General features: G+C 32.0%; 3 protein-coding genes across 3 annotated transcripts; 1 reads left to right on the top strand and 2 right to left on the bottom strand.

The window, feature by feature from the left end:
• The first annotated feature begins 2,888 nt into the window (after positions 1-2,888).
• Positions 2,889-7,129, top strand: LOC131595517 (nucleoside hydrolase 3-like). Its single transcript, XM_058867873.1, has 10 exons — positions 2,889-3,192; positions 3,282-3,461; positions 3,563-4,009; positions 4,112-4,573; positions 4,656-4,778; positions 4,920-5,117; positions 5,195-5,448; positions 5,689-5,890; positions 5,990-6,295; positions 6,472-7,129. Exons 1-10 carry the CDS (start codon positions 2,962-2,964, stop codon positions 6,769-6,771), a joined length of 2,703 nt encoding a protein of 900 aa, XP_058723856.1. The 5' UTR covers positions 2,889-2,961; the 3' UTR covers positions 6,772-7,129.
• Positions 7,130-7,426: 297 nt separating this feature from the next.
• LOC131595518 (histidine-containing phosphotransfer protein 1-like) lies at positions 7,427-10,031 on the bottom strand. Its single transcript, XM_058867874.1, has 7 exons — positions 9,836-10,031; positions 9,661-9,724; positions 9,390-9,520; positions 9,217-9,285; positions 8,884-8,955; positions 8,678-8,750; positions 7,427-7,701 (listed from the first exon to the last, which is right to left on the bottom strand). The coding sequence occupies exons 2-7, from the start codon at positions 9,718-9,720 to the stop codon at positions 7,642-7,644; spliced, it is 465 nt and encodes a 154-aa protein (XP_058723857.1). The 5' UTR covers positions 9,721-9,724; positions 9,836-10,031; the 3' UTR covers positions 7,427-7,641.
• Positions 10,032-16,695: 6,664 nt separating this feature from the next.
• LOC131595516 (probable prolyl 4-hydroxylase 4) lies at positions 16,696-20,951 on the bottom strand. Its single transcript, XM_058867872.1, has 6 exons — positions 20,727-20,951; positions 20,470-20,632; positions 20,068-20,125; positions 17,970-18,145; positions 17,348-17,423; positions 16,696-17,218 (listed from the first exon to the last, which is right to left on the bottom strand). The coding sequence occupies exons 1-6, from the start codon at positions 20,867-20,869 to the stop codon at positions 16,923-16,925; spliced, it is 912 nt and encodes a 303-aa protein (XP_058723855.1). The 5' UTR covers positions 20,870-20,951; the 3' UTR covers positions 16,696-16,922.
• Between the last annotated feature and the right edge of the window lie 3,851 nt (positions 20,952-24,802).

Genomic DNA, 24,802 nt, shown 5'->3' with positions numbered 1-24,802 from the left:
GGATGGTTATATCAGACTGTTTTTAGACATTTATTTTAAATTTGATTTAGGTGGCTAGTGTGTCTATAAATACCAACCTTCATTGTAATCGAAACATACACCAATGATCAATAAACTCTTTTCCCTCATTCACCCCCTAATTTTCTCTCAATTTATCATCATTTATCAAGTAATTTGTAATACAGATTACCCAACATACACACAGAGACAAATGTTTTTGTACTATGAGTCTTTCTAATTACCCTTATTATAATTATCTTTTACTACCCCCTTTGAGTCTTACGTCTTTTCTTTGTTTTAACAGCTATATTTTAAGCTAATAAGATTAAATGAATCATGATCTCCCATCTTTGTTTAGAGTTATATAGTGATTTAATATTGAATGTGTGCAAAAGATGTAAGTTTTACATTACTCATGCAATAAAAACATTTTAAGTTTGTGTGGTAGTCTTTCTTTAATTGAAAATAGTGAAATGTGTGAGAAAAAGTGACAAGAGCTCAAAATAATGAAGAAAAAAAAAGACATCAATAAAAAAATAAATAAGTTAAAAAATGAGTGTCATCGTGAAAGAATTAGTATTATATCTGGAGTATTATTCAATCGAAGAAAGAAAAGAAACAACTGGAAGAATAGTGTGGCTAACTCCAATGTAAGAATAGTGTGGCTAACTCCAAAGTATTAAGCCACTACTTTAAAAAAAAAACTATTTAAACTAAGTCAAGATCGAAAGTTAGATTGTAAGATCATAAGATCTTACGTACTAAAAATGATCGAGAGTATTAAGGATGTGTAGTCAAGAAGGAGTTTTTGAAGCAATATGGTAAAAAAAAAGTGTTGGATCTTTTTTTCTAGCTTGTATTATGATCTTTCATGTTGTTATGTATACGTCTGAAAATATACTTATGAAATTACCCTTTTTTTTTTCTTTTGATAGGATTTTGCATGTTCCACTAATGATTCAAATTTTATGATCTTTTACAAACCTACAGATCCTATTTAAGATGTCATATACGTTGCAATTTATAACATTTTAAAATTCTATTTAAGATGTCATATACGTTGCAATTTATAACATTTTTAAATTTTATTTAAAATGTCATATACGTTGTAATTTATAATATTTTAAAATTTTATTTAAGATGTCATATATGTTGCAATTTATAACATTTTAAAATTCTAGAGTGAAGACCCATTTTGGTCCCTCACAAATAATACACGAGTCAAATTAGTCCTTCAAAATAAAATAGACCCAATTTAATCCCTTATAAAATTTAACCGGATCATATAAGTCCTTCTGTTAATATTTTTTTCAAACCGGTTTTTTTCTAGTTTTAAACCGCGACTGGATTGCCACGTTGGATTTTATTTTATTTTCATTTTTTAATTTTTAATTTCATTTTTAAACAATTATAAATTAATAATATAAAAAAGCCAAAATTGTTTTGAACTCATGCTCATGTGGTTAATATTAAAAAATTCTAAATTTAAAATAAAAAATACAAAATTTGTATCAATATGGTCTCGAACCTAAGTCTCTTCAGATTAAATGACCGTCAATTTAATAAAATAGAAATTGATGTGTCTATTTGTAAATGATAGTCACTTTACTAACAATAGAAATTGATTTGTCTAATTGTTATTGATAGTCACTTTACTAATCGTAGAAATTGATTTGTCTAGTTGTAAATGATAATCACTTTATTAACAATAGAATTGATTTATCTAATTGTAAATGATAGTCACTTTACTAACAATAGAAATTGATTTGTCTAATTGTTATTGATAGTCACTTTACTAATCGTAGAAATTGATTTTTCTAATTGTAAATGATAGTCACTTTATTAACGATAGAAATTGATTTGTCTAGTTATAAAGTGAAAATCATTTAACTTGAAGGGACTTAGATTTGAGACCTCAAAGGTAAAAAATTATGTATAAAATTTTGTTAATATTAGTAGAAATCATGAAAATTATTTATTTAAAAATTACTTTATAAGAAATAATTTTGCCTTTTCTGATATTATTCATTAATAAATGTTTAAAAATAAAATTAAAAATAAAAATTAATTTAGTATTTATAAAATAAAAAATAAAAAAAAATCCAACGTGTCAATTCAGTCACGGTTTAAAAGTATGAAAAGAACCAGTTTAGAAGTAGAAACCGATTTGAGAAAAATATTAGCAAAAGGACTAATATGATCCGGTTAAATTTTGTAAGAGATTAAGTTGGGTCAATTTTTTTGTGAGGGACTAATTTGACTCGTGTAATATTTATTAGGGACCAAAATGAGTCTTCACTCAAAATTCTATTTAAGATGTCATATACGTTGCAATTTATAATATTTTAAAATTTTATTTAAGATGTCATATACGTTGTAATTTATAACATTTTAAAATTTTATTTAAGATGTCATTTACGCTGCAATTTATAACATTTTAAAATTCTATTTAAGATGTCATATACGTTACAATTTATAACATTTTAATTCTCAAAAGTGTTTATTTGATTGTTTAGAATTTTTGCAAGCATATACTATAATATTTATAATTTGAAAATGACGGTTTGTTTGCCAGTTTGAAAGTATCTCCAAACCATAACGATTGTATTTATTTTACTTTTAATTTTGCCTAAGCCATACGAAATCAATAAATCTCTTTCAGAAGTTCCAGAAAATTAGGACTCTCTATTTTCCAAATATATTTCTTTCAATGTGTACCACAAGTACATAAATAAACTTTTATACAATAGGCAACCTATTGAGTACAAAATATTTGAATCTTCTTAGCCATTCAAATCACAACACATCATTCTTCAATTTAATTACTTAATAAATTCTTTTTCTTATGGTCAAGATTTTAATTAATTCCCTTTTACTTCTCAAAGAACTCAAGAAATTAGAAATAAAAATAAAAATTATAATATGAAATTATGAACTACCTTATTTACGTGCCTTTTGCACATGAAGATTATTAACTGTCTTGTTTGCATGCTTTTTCATGTTTTTGATCATCAAAGAATGTTTTCAATGATGTTTTGGGTAGCTTTTGTGTTGATCATTTTATCAGGAGCTTGTGTGAATATTGTTGAAGGAAAGCCACATAGGATTCTTTTGGATACAGATGTTGATACTGATGATTTATTTGCTCTACTATATCTTTTGAAGCTCAATTCATCAGAGTTTCATCTAGAGGTTAGTTTATTCACTCTCTTTTCTTCTTTTTTATGTCTTATTATTGAAGGATTGAATTTTCGAGCATGGTTAATTATGTTCATCTGCAGGGAGTGACTTTGAATGCAAATGCTTGGACTAATGCTGGTCATTCTGTGAATCAAGTTTATGACATACTTTACATGATGGGAAGAGACGATATAGCAGTTGGAGTCGGAGGTGAAGGTGGAATACTTCCTAATGGTACCATACTTCCGAATGTTGGTGGATATCTTCCAATTATAGAACAGGTATATTTGTTTGGATTATGCAGAATGCGAAAATGTGTTTAAAATAAGTGCTTATGTTGGTGTTCATGATTAATATGTTCAATGGTGTTTTAATGAATCAGGGAATGACAACAGCAGGAAATTGCAGATACAGACAGGCTATACCTGTTGGATTTGGCGGTCACTTGGATATCGATACTAACTTCGGCATTCGTAAAGCTTTTCTTCCACAAGGAAAAAGGAGATATAGGCCGCTGCAACAACCGACTGCTCAGAAAGTGCTGATTGACAAAGTATCTGCAGGTCCTATAACTCTGATTGTGATTGGAGCACATACAAATATAGCCATTTTTCTCGAAAACAGTCCACACCTAAAGAAGAATGTGGAACATATTTACATCATGGGCGGCAGTGTCAGATCAAAAAATCCCGCCCGTTGTTGCCCGAAAAAGTCTTCCTTTTCTTGCTTACCAAGCCAGTGTGGTGACATTGGCAATTTGTTCACAAATTATAAAGCTAACCCTTATGCAGAGTTCAACATGTTTGTAGACCCTTTTGCAGCATATCAGGTTAACAAGACTATCTCATACTACGATCGATAAAATTCAATTTTAGAATGTGTTGATAAATGTATATATAGTTTTGGTTATTGACTGAGAAGTAACATGCAGGTGATTCATTCTGGCATTCCTATTACTCTTGTTCCTCTTGATGCAACAAACACAATCCCCGTCAATGAACAATTCTTCGACGAATTTGAAAAGAGTCAAGACACGTACGAAGCACAATACTGTTTCAAGTCCTTGAAAATGATACGCGATATTTGGTTAGACAATAATTTTTATACGAGTTATTTTATGTGGGACTCTTTCGCAGTTGGTGTAGCCACTTCAATCATGAGGAACTCTAACAGAAACAAAGGAGAAAATGAATTTGCTGAAATGGAGTATATGAATATAACTGTAATTACTTCCAACAAACCTTATGGTGTATCAGATGGCTCCAATCCATTATTCGACGGCCTCAAGGTTCCTAAATTCAATCTCAAGAAAGGTTCTGTCCATAGTGGTCACATTCAACAAGAACTAACAGATCCATTTTGCTTCGTTAAGAATGGTACAGGGAGATGTCAGGTATACACTCTTACTGTAAAAAAAATATTACGCACACATCGACTAACGTCTCACTGCTATTCGGTTATTTCACATTGTATAGGATGGTTACACAAAGGAGGTGGACGGTCAAGACTCGGTGAACGTGCTTGTTGCCACAAAAGCAAAGCCTAACAAAGATAAAAAGAGCTTACTTGACAAAGAATTCTTCATAAGCTTCTTAAATGTATGTCTATTTTTTTTTATATTATATTCAAACTTCTTCAAGATCAATCAATGAGTTATTTATGCTCTACTTTTTCTCGGGGTCTTAAAACCGATATCATGATGTTAGTGCGTGAATTTTGCTTTCTGGTTTCTTTCGTAGATTCTAAATCAGCCACAGCAGACTGGGAGGTTCAATTTCACTTCACAGTTTCCTTACTATGAAGAAATAACTTATAAGCCAGATTTCCAAAACAAACTACTAGGGAAACCTGTTGTGTTTGACATGGACATGAGTGCAGGAGATTTTCTCGCTCTATTTTATCTCCTTAAAGTTCCTGTTGAACTCATCAACCTTAAGGTATTTCGATATTCATGCTTATTTGCATCGTCTGAACAATTAACAAATAAACTAACATGACACATTTGGTGTTTTAGGCAATCATTGTAAGCCCAACAGGGTGGGCAAATGCAGCAACAATAGATGTAATCTACGACTTACTGCACATGATGGGTCGCGACGATATCAAAGTCGGTATCGGTGAATTTTTCGCTACGAACCAATCAAACCCAGAATTTCCATCTGTTGGAGGTTGCAAGTATGTTAAAGCTATACCTCATGGAAATGGTGGGCTTCTTGATTCTGACACTCTATTTGGACTAGCTCGCGATTTACCTCGTAGCCCTAGAAGGTTGGTGCTTTCTAGTACAGAAGTTACTTTAGTTTCTTGCCTTAAAAGTCTGATCAACATTAGGACATTATTGATACCATTATAGTTTTGTGGGGAATGAAACCTAACATTACTATCAAAGAAATAATGGTACTATATGTTATCCATAAACTGTGACAAGATGAATTATATAGTATCACCATGTGAACAATATTGGAAATTATTGTAACTCGCGCAATATAATTTGGACATGTGAGTCAGGTACACGGCAGAAAACTTCATGAAGTTTGGAGCTCCTAGAGATACCGAACATCCTGAACTCAGACAACCACTAGCTATGGAAATTTGGGAGTCGATATTGCAAACATTAGAACCAGGGTCTAAGATTACAGTATTAACTAATGGACCTTTGACTAATTTGGCAAAAGTTTTATCAGTTAAAAACATAAGCTCCAGAATTCAGGTAAAGTCGCCATCAATTGAAAATTGCATTTTGTTAGTTAAGAATATAAGATGGTTATAACTTGTTGTAATTAGGCATAACAGGTCCAAAATGTTTCAGGAAGTTTATGTAGTGGGAGGACATATCAGCGAGAGTGTTAATGACAAAGGGAATCTCTTTTCTGTTCCTTCCAACGAGTATGCAGAATTCAATATGTTCCTGGATCCTATAGCAGCGAAGACAGTGTTTGAATCAGAATTTAACATCACACTCATTCCACTCGGTATCCAGCGCAAAGCAAATTCTTTTTCAAGTACTTTAAACTTGTTTATAAGGACACAAAAAACACCCGAGGCAGTGTTTTCCAAGCGTCTGCTTACAAGGCTACTCTGTTTAGAGAAATCCCACAATAGATATCAACATATGGTAAATGTTCACAACACTCCATAACTTCGATATTGAATTTTACACGTTGCCTGTGCCTGGATCAACCAAACCAACTCAAGTTTCATCGTTTCGTTCTAATACGACAAACTCTCTCGCTTAGATATTGAAATTTCCATATTGTTTTGATTTGTGTATGATGTTTATATCTTTTACAGGACACATTCTTGGGGGAAATTCTGGGTGCTGTTGTTCTAGTAAACAGTCATTCACGTATTCTAGATGTAAAATTTGAGTCGAAATCTGTGAAACTATTTGCAGAAGGGATTGAATCTACTGACGGAAAAATAGCGGTGGACATTAAAAATGGAAAACTAGTGAGAATTTTAAGTCATATTGATGCCAAGACTTATCAAGAAACATATGTAAAGAGTCTAGGTGATTCAAACCAATCAGCTAAAGTAGGAAGCTTCAAAGAACAGAAGAGAAAATGGAGTTATCCACATGACAAAAGTTAATTATGAAGCTGTTCCAATCCAAACACATACTAAGTGTGTACATCAACAGAAAACAACAAATCATTCACAGCATGATGTTTGGTGAGATGACACTACTACTGTGGGGCAGACATGTCTTATCTGGCTGAAAGGCATCCTATGATAAGAACATTATAAAAAACAAAATTAAAATAAAAAATGAACATATTTGTTGCTACACAAAAGGGAAATAAAATAATTCTATAATTTCAGCATTTACTTCTTCCTATGTGATTTGTTGCTACACAAAGGGACAATGCCACCACATCAAGATTTGTTTTCTAAAGAATCATATCTCCTCAAGATTCTTCTTATCTTGCAAATCAATTTTAAATTATCATTAGCCGTCCTTAATTAGTTTCTTATTCCATAATAAAGTGACTTTACATCTCCATTACCTTATACAACTTTAGTTTTCAACCACAAGGATTGCCAACTAATGACCTATAAGATGTTGCCATGTAACGATAACGATAGAGTCGTCAAAATGATTTCAACTAGTCTACTATCGGTGAAAGTCTACCTTAACGGTTGGAAAAACTGAGTTTGAATTCTGACTTAAACAATCTTTGACTAAGTTGAACTTTGGATTATCAGAACTCGGTAAAGAACTCGAGATTAAGATGGAAGTCGAGTAGAAAGCTAATCTATCTTATATTGGTGCCATTACCTTCATTAAAGCATGAAAAATATTACAGATTATGAAAGTGTTTTCTTGTGAAGAACAAGGTACATTGGATGAAAACTTCTATCCACATAAAAATTCATACATTCACAAGAGACATAAGAGAAATAGATGATCCTCAAAAGACAAAAGGATCATAATACAAGCATTTTTACATATCACTCACTTTAAAAACTCAGTTCCATTATAGGGATCGAGCCGCCAGCTGCGACTATCTGCTGCTCGAGCTGCAATTAACATTCAAACAGAGAAACATAAATTGCAAATCTAGAAATGTGATGTAAATTATAGGCAGAGTTGTTAATCCCGGATAGCGGAGCGGAGCGGCCAACCTCCGGGAATGGGAATAGTGGGAATAGCGGCATCCCGGATAGCGGGATAAATTTTTGTATACTAATAATTATATAATAATCTATAAACCACTCATAAAATATTTATAAAATATAATGTGAAACAAAGAATAATGCTTAATTAAGATTGATACTTAGTTAGTACACTACCACTACTCGTCAAAAACATATACAGTATGTTAACCTAATTATCTCTAACTCCACGGCGGCACAGATCTCACTTCTTCAACCAATCAACCCTAATTCACTTCTTCTTCAACCTCTCTCTCGCTTTGCGTCTCTCTCTCATTCTCAGTCTATGAATCATATCTTGGGAAACCCTAATTCACTTCTTCTTCAACCTCTCTCTCTCACTCACTCTCACTCTCTCTACGAATCAGATTTCACTTCTTCTTCAACCTCTCTCTTGCACAGGGGTGTTTTGTTAATTTTGCCCAGAAAATTGTAAAAAAAAAGGTAAAAAAGAACCGGAGCCGCTCCGCCCGGGAATTTTCCACGACTCGGGACCCGGTATAGCGGCTGAAGCGGCCGCTTTCTCATCTCCTGCTCCGCACCCTTCATATCGCGCGGCAAGGTGCTGCTCCGCTATGGAGCGCCGGGATAGCGGCCGGGATTAATAACTCTGATTATAGGGTTAATAGTAGTTTATCCCCCTGTAATATGAGTGTGTTTCGGTTTATCCCCTACCGTTGCCAAAGGCAGGTTTTGACAACGGTTTTTTTGAAAAAACCGTTGCCAAAAGGTAGGGAGGGGGGAAAAGCAAAATTCGCTAACATTACAGGGGGTGAATTACTATTAACCCTAAATTATAATATAATGTTCTAGAGATGAATTTCGTTATATAGTTACTTACCCTCAACAATGTTTCAAGCTTATTCTTAACAACAAAGTACTCTTGTTTCACTTGCTGTAAACATCTGCGGCAACTGCAAGAATAAGAAATTATACATGATCAGACCACGAAATTAGTAAAAAAATTATGAAACTTTGTCCTTCAAACTTTTGCACTTTAGAAGTCAAAATTATGAAACAATTATAGTATGAAGATTAAAAACTTACGCATCTATGTTTTGTTCCTCACAGAAGTTGCGGAAAGCAATGCAGGCATTTTTCACCCCTTGTGCACCTATGCTGTTAAACAAACATACAAATTTATCTTTAGCAAACTAAAATATACAGTAGCACCTATAGGGCACAGACACATACACGAACATGACACAGACACGGACACGGACACCGACATGACTTTTTTCAGAGGTGTCAGTGCTAGATTCAGATGATATTTAATCGGATTGCAGGTAGAGGCCAAATAGGCAAAAAAGAAAGTCCTCCTATTTACTCATATTCTACAAGTTTGTACATTTTCTGACCATCTTGAATAAAACTATATACCTTGCACTGCTACCCTTAAACTGATGCACATGAGCATCAACTTTTCTGAAGTCAACACTTTGCTGCTCCCTACACATGTAAAATCCAATGAAAATCAAAGATCATACACTTGTCCAAATTCATCATATCTCTAAAAACCAACATGAAAAAGAAAAAAAAAAGGAAGAACTCACAGAGCAAAGGACAGATCTTTGAGAATCCTCTCAGAATCATCAAAGAAAAGAGAAACAACTTCAAAAACAAACTCAGGGTTATTCTCATCTTGCAGCTGTTGAAGTTGCAGAAACTGACCATCTAAGAATCCCTTTTATTCACCATAAACAAAAGAGGAAAAAAAGAAACACAAAATCAAAAATAAAAAACAAAACATTCTAAATAACATCTAACAACAAAAACAAAAACAAAAACAAAAAAGTGTATGTTTGGTGGTCTAATCTAACAAACCTCCATGAACATGTTTTTGATGTAGTCCATCCATTGTCTCCGCATCTGACCCACATCCATTTTTCTAAACAAACAAGTCAGTTGTTATTGTTATATCACTAATCACAAAAAAACCAAGTGACCCAGTTGAGTTAACGTGTTCAAGTTTTGATCTTTAAGGGAAGGGTATGTATACCTTGAAATTGAAGAAGAACCCACCAAAGTTTTTTCTCTGTCTGTTTGCAAAGATGTGATCTTTCTTTATAGTAAGAATCAGTTGTAGTAGGAATTAGTTGTGTTGTGAAGTATAAACAGGTCACAACAACAAACAACACAGTGGTCGCGTGGGAAATGAAATACAATGTATTTCCCCTTCTTTTTAGGGTTGTGGTTATATGATGAGTCATGTATAATTTAAAGGTTGTTTTAAAGATTGCTTTTTTTAAGACATTATTGTCTTTTATTGATGAGATTCATACATGTTAAAGTAAATATTTTGTATTTATTTTCTTAACTTGTATCTTAGAATACAAGTTATTATTAATTATTAAAAATATATGTTAATAAATATATTAGTAGTATTATTAATGTTTGGACATGAACTATATTTATTATTCTTTCCATTTATTTCAAATATGGAATTTGTAACTAAGCTTTTTAAATATTTTTTAAATTTTTTTAGATTTTTAAAAATGACTAATATTTTAATTTTTTTTCAAGAGTTTAGATAGAAAGAATGTTTTTTTTTTTGTTTTAAAAATGTAGACAAGTTAGATTTCGAGTGATGACAAATATTTATAGAAATACGGCTTTTATATCTACAAACAATCATGAGTTATCAATTTCATATCGGTTGAGTCAACATTTATTAAGAAATAAAAAAGAATAAAAAAAGATAAAAGAGCTTCAAAAATTAAAAATAGGTTATAATTTTTTAACTTGCTTATAATTTTATTATTTTAAAATAGGGATTTAAAGAAATGAGCTCTAGAGGATTTTGAGTCGATTTTTAAATTTTTACTACTTTTAAATAAAATTATAAATATTAACAACTTGTTTATATTATAAAAATATATAAATAAATATTGTTGTCAATTATAACCTCTAACCAACAAACATCCATTTAGTTCAATTAGCAAACACCAATTGAGATACTCATAAATTCTTACTAATTCTCTTAATAAATTTTTTATTAAAATATTATTCATATGTATTTTCATTCCAACTTCTCTAACATACTTTATAAAATTTGTTAAAAATATGTATATATACTTTGTAAAAAAGTGAAAATTTATCACTCTCTTTCTCTCTTAACTTATAAATAAAGTTTTAGAGTTTGTTTGATTATGCTATAAAAAAAAATAATCTCCTATGAAAAAAATCAAAACATTTAAATCTCTAGACCATCATTAAAAATGGATTTTCAAAATTTATGTGTGTTAAAATAATAATGCATGTGTGAGTAAGTGAAGAAATAATCTCACATTAGATTGAAATATGGTGATTTGAACATTTATAAGTGAGAGAACCCATAAATAATGTATCTCTCACAAAAATGAATACTCTTCACTATGTATCAATGCTCCCCAGTAAAAAACTCCTCGAATAATCAAGACCGTCTCAAACAATTTGGAGGCCCTGTTCTAATATTTTTTTAAAAATTCATAATAAAAAAATTAAAAAATTCCTACATCAACATAAATAACATTAAAGATTTCAATAAATTTTACTGATTTTTACAAGACTCTTTTGTTTGAAATTCAGTTAACTTATCAATTTTTTTATGTTTCTCATATTTAAAATTAAATTTTCTAATTTTAAGACACAATTTAAGAGCTATTAATGAAGAATGGAAGGAAGAAGAAAAGTTAAAACCGAAATTTTTTGATTTTTTTTTTAGGTAAATTCTTTGGTATTTATGAATTTAAGTTGGATACAGTTACCTTTAGTGCAATTTGTATTAAAATTTTAATTTATTTTAAAAATAAAATAAAATAAAAAGTGACGTGGTGTTGAATTATAATGTTTAATTGGTTAAGGGTATTGGTATCCAACTAAACTCAAGGATACCAGTGTTCATATTTTTTCAATAAAATTTGTAGCATTGAAATTTGAATTAGGTTGACAACTATAAAATTGAACTAATAAATACAATTAAGAGATAATTAACAATTGTATCAAATAAAGCTACAACTTTAAAATTAACAATAAAAGGAAAGAAAATAATAATTAAAATTAAACTTATAAAATAGAAATAATAAAAAAAATTAAAATAAAAATGTCTACGCAACATAATAAAAATATAATAATAAAAATATAATATTAAAAAATATAAAAGACCAATATTTCACAAGAATCTTAAATAATTTTGAAACATATTAATAAATTAAATTTGAATAAGGTATAATATATTAATTATTTGATGAGAAAGAAAATAATTAAAATATTTAATGATATTCATAAATATTCCTAAATATATAAAAGAATGATGATTACAATTTACAATTCTTATACATACATATTACTAATAATAATAATTAATTATGAGTCTTATTATTTAAAAATTCATAAAGAAAAATTTGATAGAAAAAAAACATGAATAGTGTATATGTTTTTAGTTATTAGTTCAATTTGTTATGCAGTTTCTTTTGTTGGATTTGTTACGGAGCTTTATCATCTACTTAATGCTATCTAAATAAAAGTTAGGTAAAAAGTAAAAATTATAATGTCATATTATTTGGAGGCCCTTTATGTTTAGAGGCCCTGTGCAGTGGACCATACTGCACAGGTGTATCACCGGCCTTGCGAATAATATACAACTTTCATCCACCATGATATACCACAATAATCTATATGTATCCTATGACATAATAGTAATACTAGTTTAATTAAAGACAATAATCACTTAATTTTTAGATCATGTGTGGGGTTTTTTTTTAACACTAATCACTCAAATTTAGTTTTATACTTTTAACATGTTAAGGTTTTAAACTCAACAATAATATCATGCGATTTGACAAAAAAATTATTGTACTTATAGGATAGGACCAACAAGATAAATCTTTGGGAACAAAAATTATTGAGCATCTTATATTGGAACACAAGGACCACAAAACATGGGCATCTTTCTCATTCATGTGATTTGACATGATTCTATGTGATCCTTTCCTTTGGCCTCTTGGCTCTTCCAAGTTCCACCATCACCATATTATATATGTGCTCAAACAAACGTCTCATTAAAATTTTGAAGGCTTAGATAGCACCAAGTGTCAATATCAATAGTTCAACGTTTGCTTTTGTATTTTTCTCTTATTATTGGGATAACGGTTTTGTCTTGGCTTCACTAGTTGTAAGGAAGAGGTTGGAAATTGGAAGAGATGAAATGTGTCAATAATTTCTACAAATATGTAAAATAGTACTTAGTAAAGTAGTAATTACTAATAGTTGATGGTTTAATGTTTGATGCTTTTTTCTATTTAAAATATAGTAGGAATTGGTTTATATATCATAGACGAGGAGAAATTTTTAGATAGAAGAACTTAACAACATCAAATTTAGGAATAATCAATACTAAAGTGTCAAAACTAAAATAAATACAAAACTAGAGAAGATTTTTTATTATTTCTCTTTCTATGAACCAACCACCACGGCTAGTTTTTTTTTTAAACGAAACCAAGCACCCTATAGTAAGAACACGATTAAATCATAAATTTTAATGAAAGATTTGGATATATTTTATTTATAAATGTATGAAAAAAAGCACAAATTTCACAAAAACTAACATTATTATTTTGATTCAAAATGTCATAAGCCATGGAAATTGAGTAGCAATCCATCATCAGAGTGTTTTTCGCTAACTACAAGTATAATTGATCAGCAAAGCATAGATCGATTGGTGTTAGGATTTCTAGATTGTGAAAAGATCGATGAAACTTTGAACTTCGACCTCCTGCTAATCCTAATTGTTGCCATTTATGATCGAAATCTAACAAGATTATTAGTAGATGATGGAATCTCTTGCAACATCATTTACACTGGCGCATTGGCGCAACTAGGCCTCCAGCAACCAAATCAAAATCTGTATTGCAACAAAGATTTGTTGACCTTTAACGATTTGGTAGCTCACCGTTGCAGAATGATAAATCTGGCGTTTTCGTTAGGAGAATGAGTGCATGAGAGAAAGACAATCCTCAATTTCTTGGCAATTTTCTTCAGAGATATCCTAGGGAGATCCTTCTTCGAAAAGTTATACGCAGATATCATAGGGAGATCCTTCTTCAAAAAGTTATACGCAGTTACATCCTCGGTCCACCTCAAGGTAGCATATCATGATAGCGAAGGAAAATTGACCATTATTAGTGCTGACATGGAGGAAGTAGAGCGGATCAAAGAACTAATCCTTAAAGGCAGTCTCGTGTCGGAGACAAGACTAGAAGAAGAGCCTGGGAACGCTAGCACTTTGACTTGGACGCGCGTGAAGACAAAGTTAGCTTCGTCCGACACAGTGAGTTTAACTTTATCTTGCTTGGCGATAACCCTACTCGGTCAGTAAAGAAAGGACTTGGGCTCCCTTTTCGAAGTAAGATCCACACTAATCGAATGTCTCCATACGAACTCAAATCTTTTCGCTATCTCACCACATGAGATGCTTGACACTTATTTCACGGTGGTCTACCACCAATCGAACATCAACCCTGACTCCCTTTACGTCTTACAACGGCGAAGAAGGCAGTAAATTTCAAATGAGTTATTTAATTATAAAATGAATAATAATATAAATTCAATTTTGACATTTAAAAATAAAAATTTTGTGTCTAAAATAAAGCAAATTGTTAATTAAAATAAAATATGTAATTTGCTGACGGTGGCCAGTGAAAAAAATAAAAGTTTTGACATTTGAAAATAAAAATTTTGTGTCTTAGATAATTGTTAATTAAAATAAAATATGTATTTTGCTTATAGTGGTCTATGAGAAAAATAGAATTTTATGTCTCAAATAAAGACAATTGTTCACTAAAATAAAATAGGTATTTTGCTGATAGTGACCTGTGAGAAAAATAAAAATTTTGATATTTAAAAATAATAATTTTGTGTGTCAAATAAAAATAATTGTTAGTTAAAATAAAATAGGTATTTTGCCGATAATGGATCGTGAGAAAAATTAAACTTTTGACATTTTAAAATAAGAATTCTGTCTCAAATAAAGACAATAAAATCGATATGTTGCTCATAGTGACCCGTGAGAAAAATATAAATTTTAATATTTAAAAATATTTTTTTAATAATCATAAAATAATTATGTTTTCAGTTGACTAAATTTTTATGTGTTGCTCTTTGTTCAATTTAAAGATTCAATTTATTTATTTATGCTTAGAAAAATAAAAAGGGAAACAGAAAAATTAAAATGAAAGTGAAAAAATGTAGGAAAGAGAAATGGTGAATGAAAGAGTGAAAGAGTGAGAAGTGTGGAAAAAAATGAAAGTTGAAAAAGTATCAAATAAAAACTTGACATTTGATAGCATTTAGTTGAAGTAAGGTGAATTAATTCAGAGATTATGTTTTTACTATTTTATCCTTTCGCAAATGTTAAAATTTTTAAAGTAAAAGATATTATTGATAGATTGTAAATATATTCTTTTAATGGATAGATAGTTGAATAGTTGAGTAATACTCAACTCCGTTCATTGTGACACAGCCCACCATTTCATACAGATTAAGAAAAGTGGTTAAAAGTATGAAAGAGAATAGTATTTTTACTATAGTACCCTTATTATGTATTGGAAATGATGAAACTTTTATTAATTAGAGGGTAGAATTGAAAAAGTGTATTGGAAATTGAAATGAGTCATTCATTTTAGGACATCATTTTATTTTAAATAGGTCACTCATTGTGGGACGGATGGAGTAATAATTGATAGTTAATTGATTATATAATCAACTTAGTAATGATTCTATAAGAGACATTACATAATCAATTTAGTAATGATTTTATAAGAGACATTACATAAGATGGATTCTATAAGAGACATTACATAATCAATTTAGTAATGATTTTTTAAAAGACATTTATATAAGATGTAGTGCTAGATTAGTAGATTGTTTCGTGATACACTTGTGCTCTACTTTAGAAATCAAAGTAACACCTTTAAAGGATCATGAAAGATGTTTTTACCAATGATTCTTCAACTACATCCCATTGAAACTGGTAGAAAATTACTTGGTGACCATCTAACCCTGGAGCTTATAATCTCTTAACACTATGACAATAGAAATATTATTTTCACATTGATTAAAAAATTTAGTTAAGTACAATTATTCTATTAGATTTTATGTAAAATATAAATCAAATTTATTAAATTATTCCTTTTAAAATTAGTAAAAAAAAACTCTTTCAATTAACAACATTAAACATTTTTAATTAACTGCAAATATATGTAAAAATAGTAATATTATATGAGTTTAATGGTTATGCACTGACAGTGTAAAAAAGTTTTACAATGTCATCCAATTAAAATACAACGTTCTGTCATGTCATATAAGTTTTTTTAAATTTTCAGTCTGACATGTCCTGATTCATGATCGTCATTAGTTGACAGTGTAAAACTATTTTACACTGTCAATCCATATCCCTTTTTTCCATATTATATAGTTAAAAAGTGGTTAATTTTTTCCTAGTAATCTAAATTTGAATTATGCATATACTTTTATATTGACAATATTAACCGGGGAATATCTTATTCCGCTTAAAGACTATCAACACACATGTGAAAAGTATACACATTAGTTACAAATGAAAAATTAGAATACATGCAATATACATAGTTCATATGCATTTTCTTTGTTTCTGCATAGAAATTTTAATTTCATGTATAGCAATTATTCTTTTTCATTTCTTGGTTCATATATCTAACCACTAACCACAACTAAGCTTGTGATTTTGAATTCATAAATTACATATTATCATTCCACAAAAGCGACAACTGACTGATATAATAAACCGCGAACTAAGAAATTTAACATATACTTTCTTTTTATGTCGGTTTATGAATTAACCAATGAAAAAATTTCCAATCACCTACAATTACAAATTCACAACTCAAGAACGTACCTCTTGAAGTGTAACCGTGACAGAAGAACATTATCAGAGAGCTAACATACATAATGAGATATAAATACACTATAATCCACAGCAGTAACAAAAACATTATACATATCGAGAATCAATGGACCTGGAAAGTAAGCAAAATCACTACCTGGAATTTGGAAAGTATTCAGTAACACTTTTAACATGTCTTGCAACTTTTCCTACAGTAACCAGGAAGGCCAGTAGATCCAACCATATATTCGGGATTCTTAGTGCATTCTCCAAGGGCAGCCCATCTTTCACAACTTTCATGCTGATCAGCACAGTCCCCTCCAGCTCCCACCACCTTATCAAATGAGTCCACATGAATCCACTTTGTTGCCGAATATTTCTCTCCTTCAATTACAGGGCATCCTGCATGAAGACTGAGAGTGTCTGGGATAGCATTTGGGTGGAGACTAAAGAATAGAAGTGCATCTCCTCTTCGGGGTCTCACTGTATTGTCCCAGGGAGGAACGGAAGAAAAAGACAATTATGGAAGATAATTTGATTGGGAGCAAACGTGGAGTTACAAAATAATACAGATGAAAAACCATAAAGTAACTAAATGTATAGTTGCCCCACCTGCTATTCCTTTTTTGCCACACTCAGAGAGATCTTCACTTGTTTCATACAATTTATGATGGGGAGATTCTTGTAACTAGTATTATAAAAATATCAAAGTTAGCTATAAGAAGAGATAAGAACGGTGGAAACAATTTCCCTTGCCAAGAAACTCCCAACTATTTGGTATGGAATGTTAAAGAAAATATTGCATCTCCTCAATCTATCCCTCATGAAATATCAGTGTTCTTAGTATCCGTTATTTGCAAGTACAATCAAAATATTAGAGCATTTGGAAAACTGGTCCCAATCAAATATAAACATTTCAGATTCTCTAAATTTCTTGTTGTAGTTACTATTAGAATGATTATGAGCAACTAAAAATAGATGAGAGATACTCCAAATGAAGTCATAAACACTATGCTCAGACAGTCAGACAAGACAATTTGGCTCACTCAAAAATAGAATCATTGTTAAGGATAAATTCAGGTTTGCACGGAAAATTGCAGCGAATAAGGATCCATGATAGAGACTCAAGGCCAAAAACAAAATACGTAATAAATTGGAAAATCATAAAGGCAATGATTTTCCAACAATATGTTTTTAATTCTATGTAAACATGTGCATTAGATACTAGACAAACCTCTGCATTAGGGAACACAGTTTCACCGCCTTTGGTTACATTTGTGAGATACATGAGAACAGTGGCAACCCGGTGTCCTCCCCGAGCTATATTAACTTTATCAGAAAAGTAATCATAATGTGGATCATATTTCTGCCCGTGTTCATATCTCAATACTTGTATGTCTTCGCCATTATCTGAAATTCAATAATCAAAAACTTTAAGCAATTGATTAGTGTCTCCACATTCTTATTTTTTCTGTTCTAAGACAAGGGGAGGAAGAAGGGAAGAGAAGCTTAAAATTTATTTAACTGATCATGCTAATAGATGAAGACTTTTTTTGGTACATGATATTATGAAGATTATTTGCATAGAAGAACTAGTGAATAACAATTTAAGATAAACCACTCTTTGGGTCCCGAATGATACAATGCAATACTTCTTAATTTGTCCCCCAAATTTCCAAATTTCTCCAGTAAATTTTGAACGCTTATAAAGTGTTCTTTCGGAATTTGGAGTCACTATAGTTTCCTGATGGATATGGAGCTTCTGGTAAACTTTCAAGTACTTATTGAATGCTGATCAAATTAAATTAAATATATCTAGTAGCTAATCAAATGCTTGATGTACTACTACCATAACTAGGGGAAAAAAGGTACTAGAGTTATGCTATTGGTCTTTCCATATAAATAAGTTATTCAAAGTCCACATTGAGATATATAAAATAGCTAAATTTATATAAACTTAACAATTCCAGTAGGCAACTTAAAATCAATTTATCTTAAATGGACTGGACAAGTAATATAAGGTCATTTTGAAAACTAAATTCAACGCGAAAACTGGAAAATTATCACAGAAAACATTTAATGGAGTTGGTTTAAAATGTTCAAAACTGATATTTAAGTAAACATGTATATATAAGATGTCATTAAATGCAATAGACAAAAATAGTTTCCTTATTTAAAAAATTACATGTTAATAGCTTCCTTTTGGTGTAGCTTCATTATATAAGTGGTACAAGTTCAAAGTTCAGTGAAATTTTATAAGAAGCATAGATGAATATAGAATTGCAATAAGAATTCTAAACTTGGTGATTTTGGATCCTCTCCTTCTATTTTCTCCCTTTCCTTCTCCTTACTCTCTATCTCTCTCATAATTTTATTCTCTCCCTTGATTAAAAAAGAAAAATATATTCTAGAGAGAGTGAGATTAAAAGAGAGATAGAGAGTAAGAGAGGCAAAAGAGAAAAAAGGAGAGGATCCATAGCCGTACGGTTCGGAATTCGGATACAGATCAGGGACCGTATAATTTTCATAAATCATAATAACTCTAAAATCTAAAATTATCATCACGGTTGATTCCTGAACTCATTTGCCTCAGTTTTATTCAACAAGCAAACATGATTATTATACAGCAGATCCTTCACATGCATGTTTTGAGCTTTTGCCTAAAAGCCTTCATTTTGAAGCCAAACACAGCTGTGACACCCGATTTTGACTTACCAAAGTAGCAAGGGACAAGCAAAGAATGCAGGGAATAATTAGCTCACATTCTCACCCTTTTTAACTGTTATGTGTGAAGCCAAAACAAATGGTTTGCGTTTAAACCATACATTATATAACAAGAAAAAACTAACAAAATTAGCAATAACAAGAAAACCATAACCACTGTATCTGATTTCACTGGAACACAGATATAAGTTCAGAAGCTTCAAGAAGGATGCGAAAAGAACAGAGTTCTCATGTGTGATGACCCAATATTGGGCTCAATCCACACCAGCACAGCTTCTAGAAGCTTGTAGAAGCTGCGAGAATAAAAGTCAGGTAAAATATTCCCTGATTTTAAGGAATTTGCTGTTTTAAAAGAGACTGTAGGAGAGTGGAAAATGCATTCAGAAAGTTTGTTAGAAAACAGTTAGGGGAGATTTCTCTCTGGTTTAAGAGCCTAGCTTTGGACTAGGAGTTCATAAAACTCTGCTTTACTTTTCTTGTTCAGCATTTTTACCAATGTAAGAGTTTTAAGCTCAACCATTTGAAATTAATCATACACTTTTGTTACCCGTAAATTCTGGTTTCTATCAGTTACCATAGATTTTAATATGATTTTGTATATGACATACCTTTTGGAAGAAAGGTCCAGGATGCAATCTTGTCCTCAATACCAGAAACAATGGCATCCTATAAAATAACTAAACAGAATAAGCACAAAAAAAAACTCACAGAATTCAGAAAGTACTTTTATTTTTGGTATAAGTAAATTTTTTGATGTCATCAAACAACAGAAAGACCAAAAAAAATCGAACGAAATTGTAATTTCTACAAAACATTCACCCGTAGCACTGAATTATGATTATAATTTAGGGTTTTAAATAAAAGCCCGCAACACAATTGAAACTACAATGAATAGGATACTAATTTAAGCTTTCCAAAACTAGTTAAAATATTCGACAATGATAGTAATAAGAAAGAGGATTCACAATAATAATGAATGAACAAATATAGAGAATTGAAAGCAAAGCAACCTTGTTCTTAGAAATGAACATGCCAGAGCTTGTTCTGACTTCGCTCAATTTGCTCTCACCGGACAAATTATCCGCCACCGCAGATCTCTTAAGTTCCGATTTCGCTAGAGAAATCAAATGTTCACATTCCAAATCCGTCAAGAAACCTTCGTAAACAAAAGCTCTGCATCGAATCAAAATCAAAATCAAAATCACTATAACAGTACATTGATTTCAGTGCCAAATTTAGAATTTGAGAGGTGAATTGAGAAACAGACCTTGGCTTCCATGAAACCTGTCTCACTTTAGTTGGATCGATGATCGCGTTGGTGGAACCTGCGTAGGAGCAATAGGCTCCATGGAAATTGCAGATTAAGAAAAATGGAATTATGAAAAACCAAACCCTACAAATCTCACTCATTTCTTTTTTCTACTTTCTATTTTTTCCTTTTCAATTTCTAACCAGATTCAAACATTGGTTTATAGATAGATAGATTATAGTTATACAGCTTATTAATGCTTGACTTTATCTGATCTGAACATGTAATTAAGGGAATATTTGACTTTTTTTAATGCTTACTGGAGTAATATTTTAATTTCATATAGTTAGTTAACTATATTATGCGGGTGAAAATATTAGTCAAAGAGTTAATTTTTTTTTTATTAAAAGAAACTTAATTCATATCATTTATAAGCAATGGTTCAATACAAAGAGGCGGAAAATTAAAAATGCTACGCCTAGTTTAAGAATCGGCCGCCTTAGCTAAGGCATGAGCAACCGAATTCGCTTGGCGCTTTACAAACTTTACCTCAAAGCTGGGGAAATTAAGCAATAAATTGCAAATAGAAGAAATAATAGAAGAAAATTCAGAAGAACCAATGAGCCCCGTTCTAGTAGCTTGAACCGTAATCTGAGAATCACTTTCGAAAATAACATTCTCCGCCCGAAGCTCAATGACAACTTGGATAGCTTCTTTGAGAGCCAAAGCTTCAGCTTTAATGATTGGCAAAGACCCAAAATCTCAAGCGACTCCAGCATGAACAAAATTCCCCAAATGATCTCTATAACACCAACCTCTATTAGTAGTTCCCCTTCTAGTGTTAAAACCCGCATCTACATTGCATTTCAAACTACCATACACCGGCGGATTCCAAGACAAAGGCGGTTGGTTAGATTGCTCCCGATCTCTACCTTCCTGAGTCAAAGAGTTAATTAATTCCCTCTTTTTTGTATTTGTTTGGTTTGTGAATTTATTGATTTTTGTTAGCTCAAAAAATATATATTTTTTTAGTAAAATCCTAAAAGAAAGAAATATAGGTTGATATTATGATGCAATGAATAAAATTACACAGTAATTTTTTAAAAATACAATTATCATTTTTGTTCCGCCCACTCGCAAGATCCAAAGCAAAGACGGAAGAGTACCTTCACGTGGTAAAGTGTGTGGAGTAAGTGATTCTTCATTCATTCAAAAGTGGACAATTTCGCCTTCCAAACACTATCACCATTGTCAATTTCGCACCGAAAACATGCTCTGTCGTACCAATATCTTATTTTACCGTTCATCGACATCTAATTCTCGTGAATATTCACGTTTAAATTTCTTATGATCCAAATATGCAGATCTCCTTTTCTAAAAGATTCAGATCTACTTTCTTGATCTTCCTCATTGAAGGTTCAACCTCCACCTCCAACAAATCCATCATCATACTCATTAAGCATGATAGCACCCAAACCCACTCGATCTGTCATTCAATGGCAAGATGCTGATGCATCCTCTAAATCTAATAAAGTTATGCCCCTTCCTGCTTCTCCTCATGCAAAATACAATCTAGTTTTGGTGGCGTTTCCTTCTAACCCTAAGCAAGAAGATCTTGCTCCACCAAGAGTTAGTTAATCACCATTCCACACTCTCCCGTTATTCGGGTCTACATAAAAAATTCACCAAGGCGAACCATCACATTGGCCTTATCCACTACCTACTGTACCTAGGCAGGAAATGCTCCTTGGAATTCAGTTATTACATGAAAATTTTGGAGTTCAAGGATCCACTAATTTACTGAACAACGTCTATAATCTGGTACACCGGCGGGATTCATAATTCTTAGCAGAGGGGCTATTCAGAATTGAAGAAAGCTTGCAACATATTATACCAAAGAATAACACTTTGCGAGAAGCGATCTCCTAAGGCAATCAAGTCGTTTTACTTGAGTCGGCCCTTATAAATACAACAACATGAGGAAGGGCTTCTGGGTTGCTACCTCACAACCAAGGTCTGTTGGCCTCATCATTCACAAGTATGACATCTCCAAAGAAGGGAAATATATGACGAAGATATTTCGGTGTCAGATCAAAAAAAGAACTTAATGTCTACCTGCATCCTTAATAACAGGATTCTGAGGTCATTAGAGAAGCCTTCAAAGCTACAAAGTTATGATGGAACAAGAGATCTAGACGAGTGTTGAGCACGTAGATATTCGTCTAAATTACTACCACATCCAAGGGGTGGTAAAGAGCAAGATCGTTTCACTAACCTTGATTGGATCCGCAATGACCTGATTCAAGACCCTCCCGAATGGGAGCATAGATTCTTGGAAGGACCTCTTGAGAGGATTTCAGCAATAAGTTTTTTCCCGAAAGCGGAAATCCACGACCATGGTTATATTCAGCAGGGTTACCCAACAAAAGAAGGATACCTTGTACGAGTACACTATCCGCTTTACAAAAGTGGCAGTAGCAGTGGGGGCACAAATGATGGGATGAAATGTTGGTCATTTAAGATGAGATTGAGGTCAGGCAACATGTTCTAGGAAAAGTTAGGGCTTGAGAGAGCTTGTAGCCTAAGTGATTTGGTGAATATAGCATAACCATATATAAATCATGAACAATATCTCCTGGTTGAAAAAGGAGAGAGAGGCCTAGGAGAAGGGAACAATGGACACAATCGGGCACCATAAAGAGATAACAGGTGACGTAGAGAAGAGGTTTGCGGACCATAATCCAGGTTCAACGTTTACAATCCCCTAAACAATTCAAAGGAGAAAATTTAGAAATATTGTGTGAACACTGACTTCAAGGAAGATGAGATCGGGAATCCCTACTCGGTCAAAGAATCATCCAAGACAAACAAGTCCAAATACTGTTGTTTTCCACAAGAGCCATGCCCACAACACAAATAATTGCATCCATCTAAAACATGCAATAAATAATTGATTAAGAAAGAGTGGCTTAGTAAGTACATATGTGATGGTGATCAGAAGGGTGGTTGGGACAATAAAAGAGGGCGTAGGAGTTAAGAAGATTCACCAAAGAAAGGAACCCCTCCAAAGAACCAATAAAAAGAAAAATCTCCAAGTTAATGGGGGCAAACAAATAAGATGGCGAAACTTCAATTGGGAAATTATAAAGACATATCCTCAGATTCCCTGAAAGTGAAAAGGTATTAGGAATTTCAAATGAGATATTTCTTCTAGTGAAAACAACTACCATCACCAATTTTGACGTCTTCTGAGTCCTCATCTATGGATTCGGCCTATAACTTTCAATGGCACATTAACCCGTCTATGGGGGGGGGGTATGTCAAGTTAATGGTCACCCTAGGAGAAGGAAGAGTCACCATGACAGTCAACTTGCAATTTCCTATGGTTCCTTGCCAAAATGTGTCTAACTCTATTCTGAGCAGGCCCTTCACAGCAACTTTAGATGCCTTCACAACAACTTTAGATGCAATGGCTTCCCTTAGCAATAAAGAGAATTATTCTGGCAAAACATTTACAAGTGAACACTTTGGATGAAAGCCCAAGCTAACTACCATGTATTTTGCCAATGCCCCCAACTACCATTAACTAGCGGCCATGCCGCTTGGTTTAATTTACCTTACTGCATATGTAAAACACAAATGCTTCTATGATGTATGATGCTATTTTATCATAGAATAAATAGATTTCCTCCAAACTCTATTTCCTTGTGATCATAAGAGGTAGTAGCGAGTCAAGGGTGCTCTCATAAACGCCACCGATATATGACTTAAGAAATAAAAATTCCATTACAAACGACTTAAGGGAGATGTCACAAATGCCACATGCATATAACTAAAGCAATCAAATCCCCACAATGTCAATGCACATACAAAGACAATGAACTATAAAGTGGAAATTATGGGCTCCCTCCTCTTGGTAGATTGTCACTCTAGAAGTATTGGTGAGCTCATATTAAGTCAACCTCAAATCAAGTTCTCACCTCAAATCAAGTTCTCACCTCGGGGAAGAGAAGGGGTATTGGACCTCTATTGATCATGATCCTTAGATACTTCCAATAAAACTTCGAGCGCAATCACAAAAAACAAGCTATCTC

This window comes from Vicia villosa, linkage group LG4 (assembly GCF_029867415.1).
Source record: "Vicia villosa cultivar HV-30 ecotype Madison, WI linkage group LG4, Vvil1.0, whole genome shotgun sequence".
NCBI classification, from domain to species: Eukaryota; Viridiplantae; Streptophyta; class Magnoliopsida; order Fabales; family Fabaceae; genus Vicia; species Vicia villosa.
The sequence above is the reverse complement of the archived record's forward strand: the minus strand, read 5'-3'. Positions and strand labels throughout refer to the sequence as shown.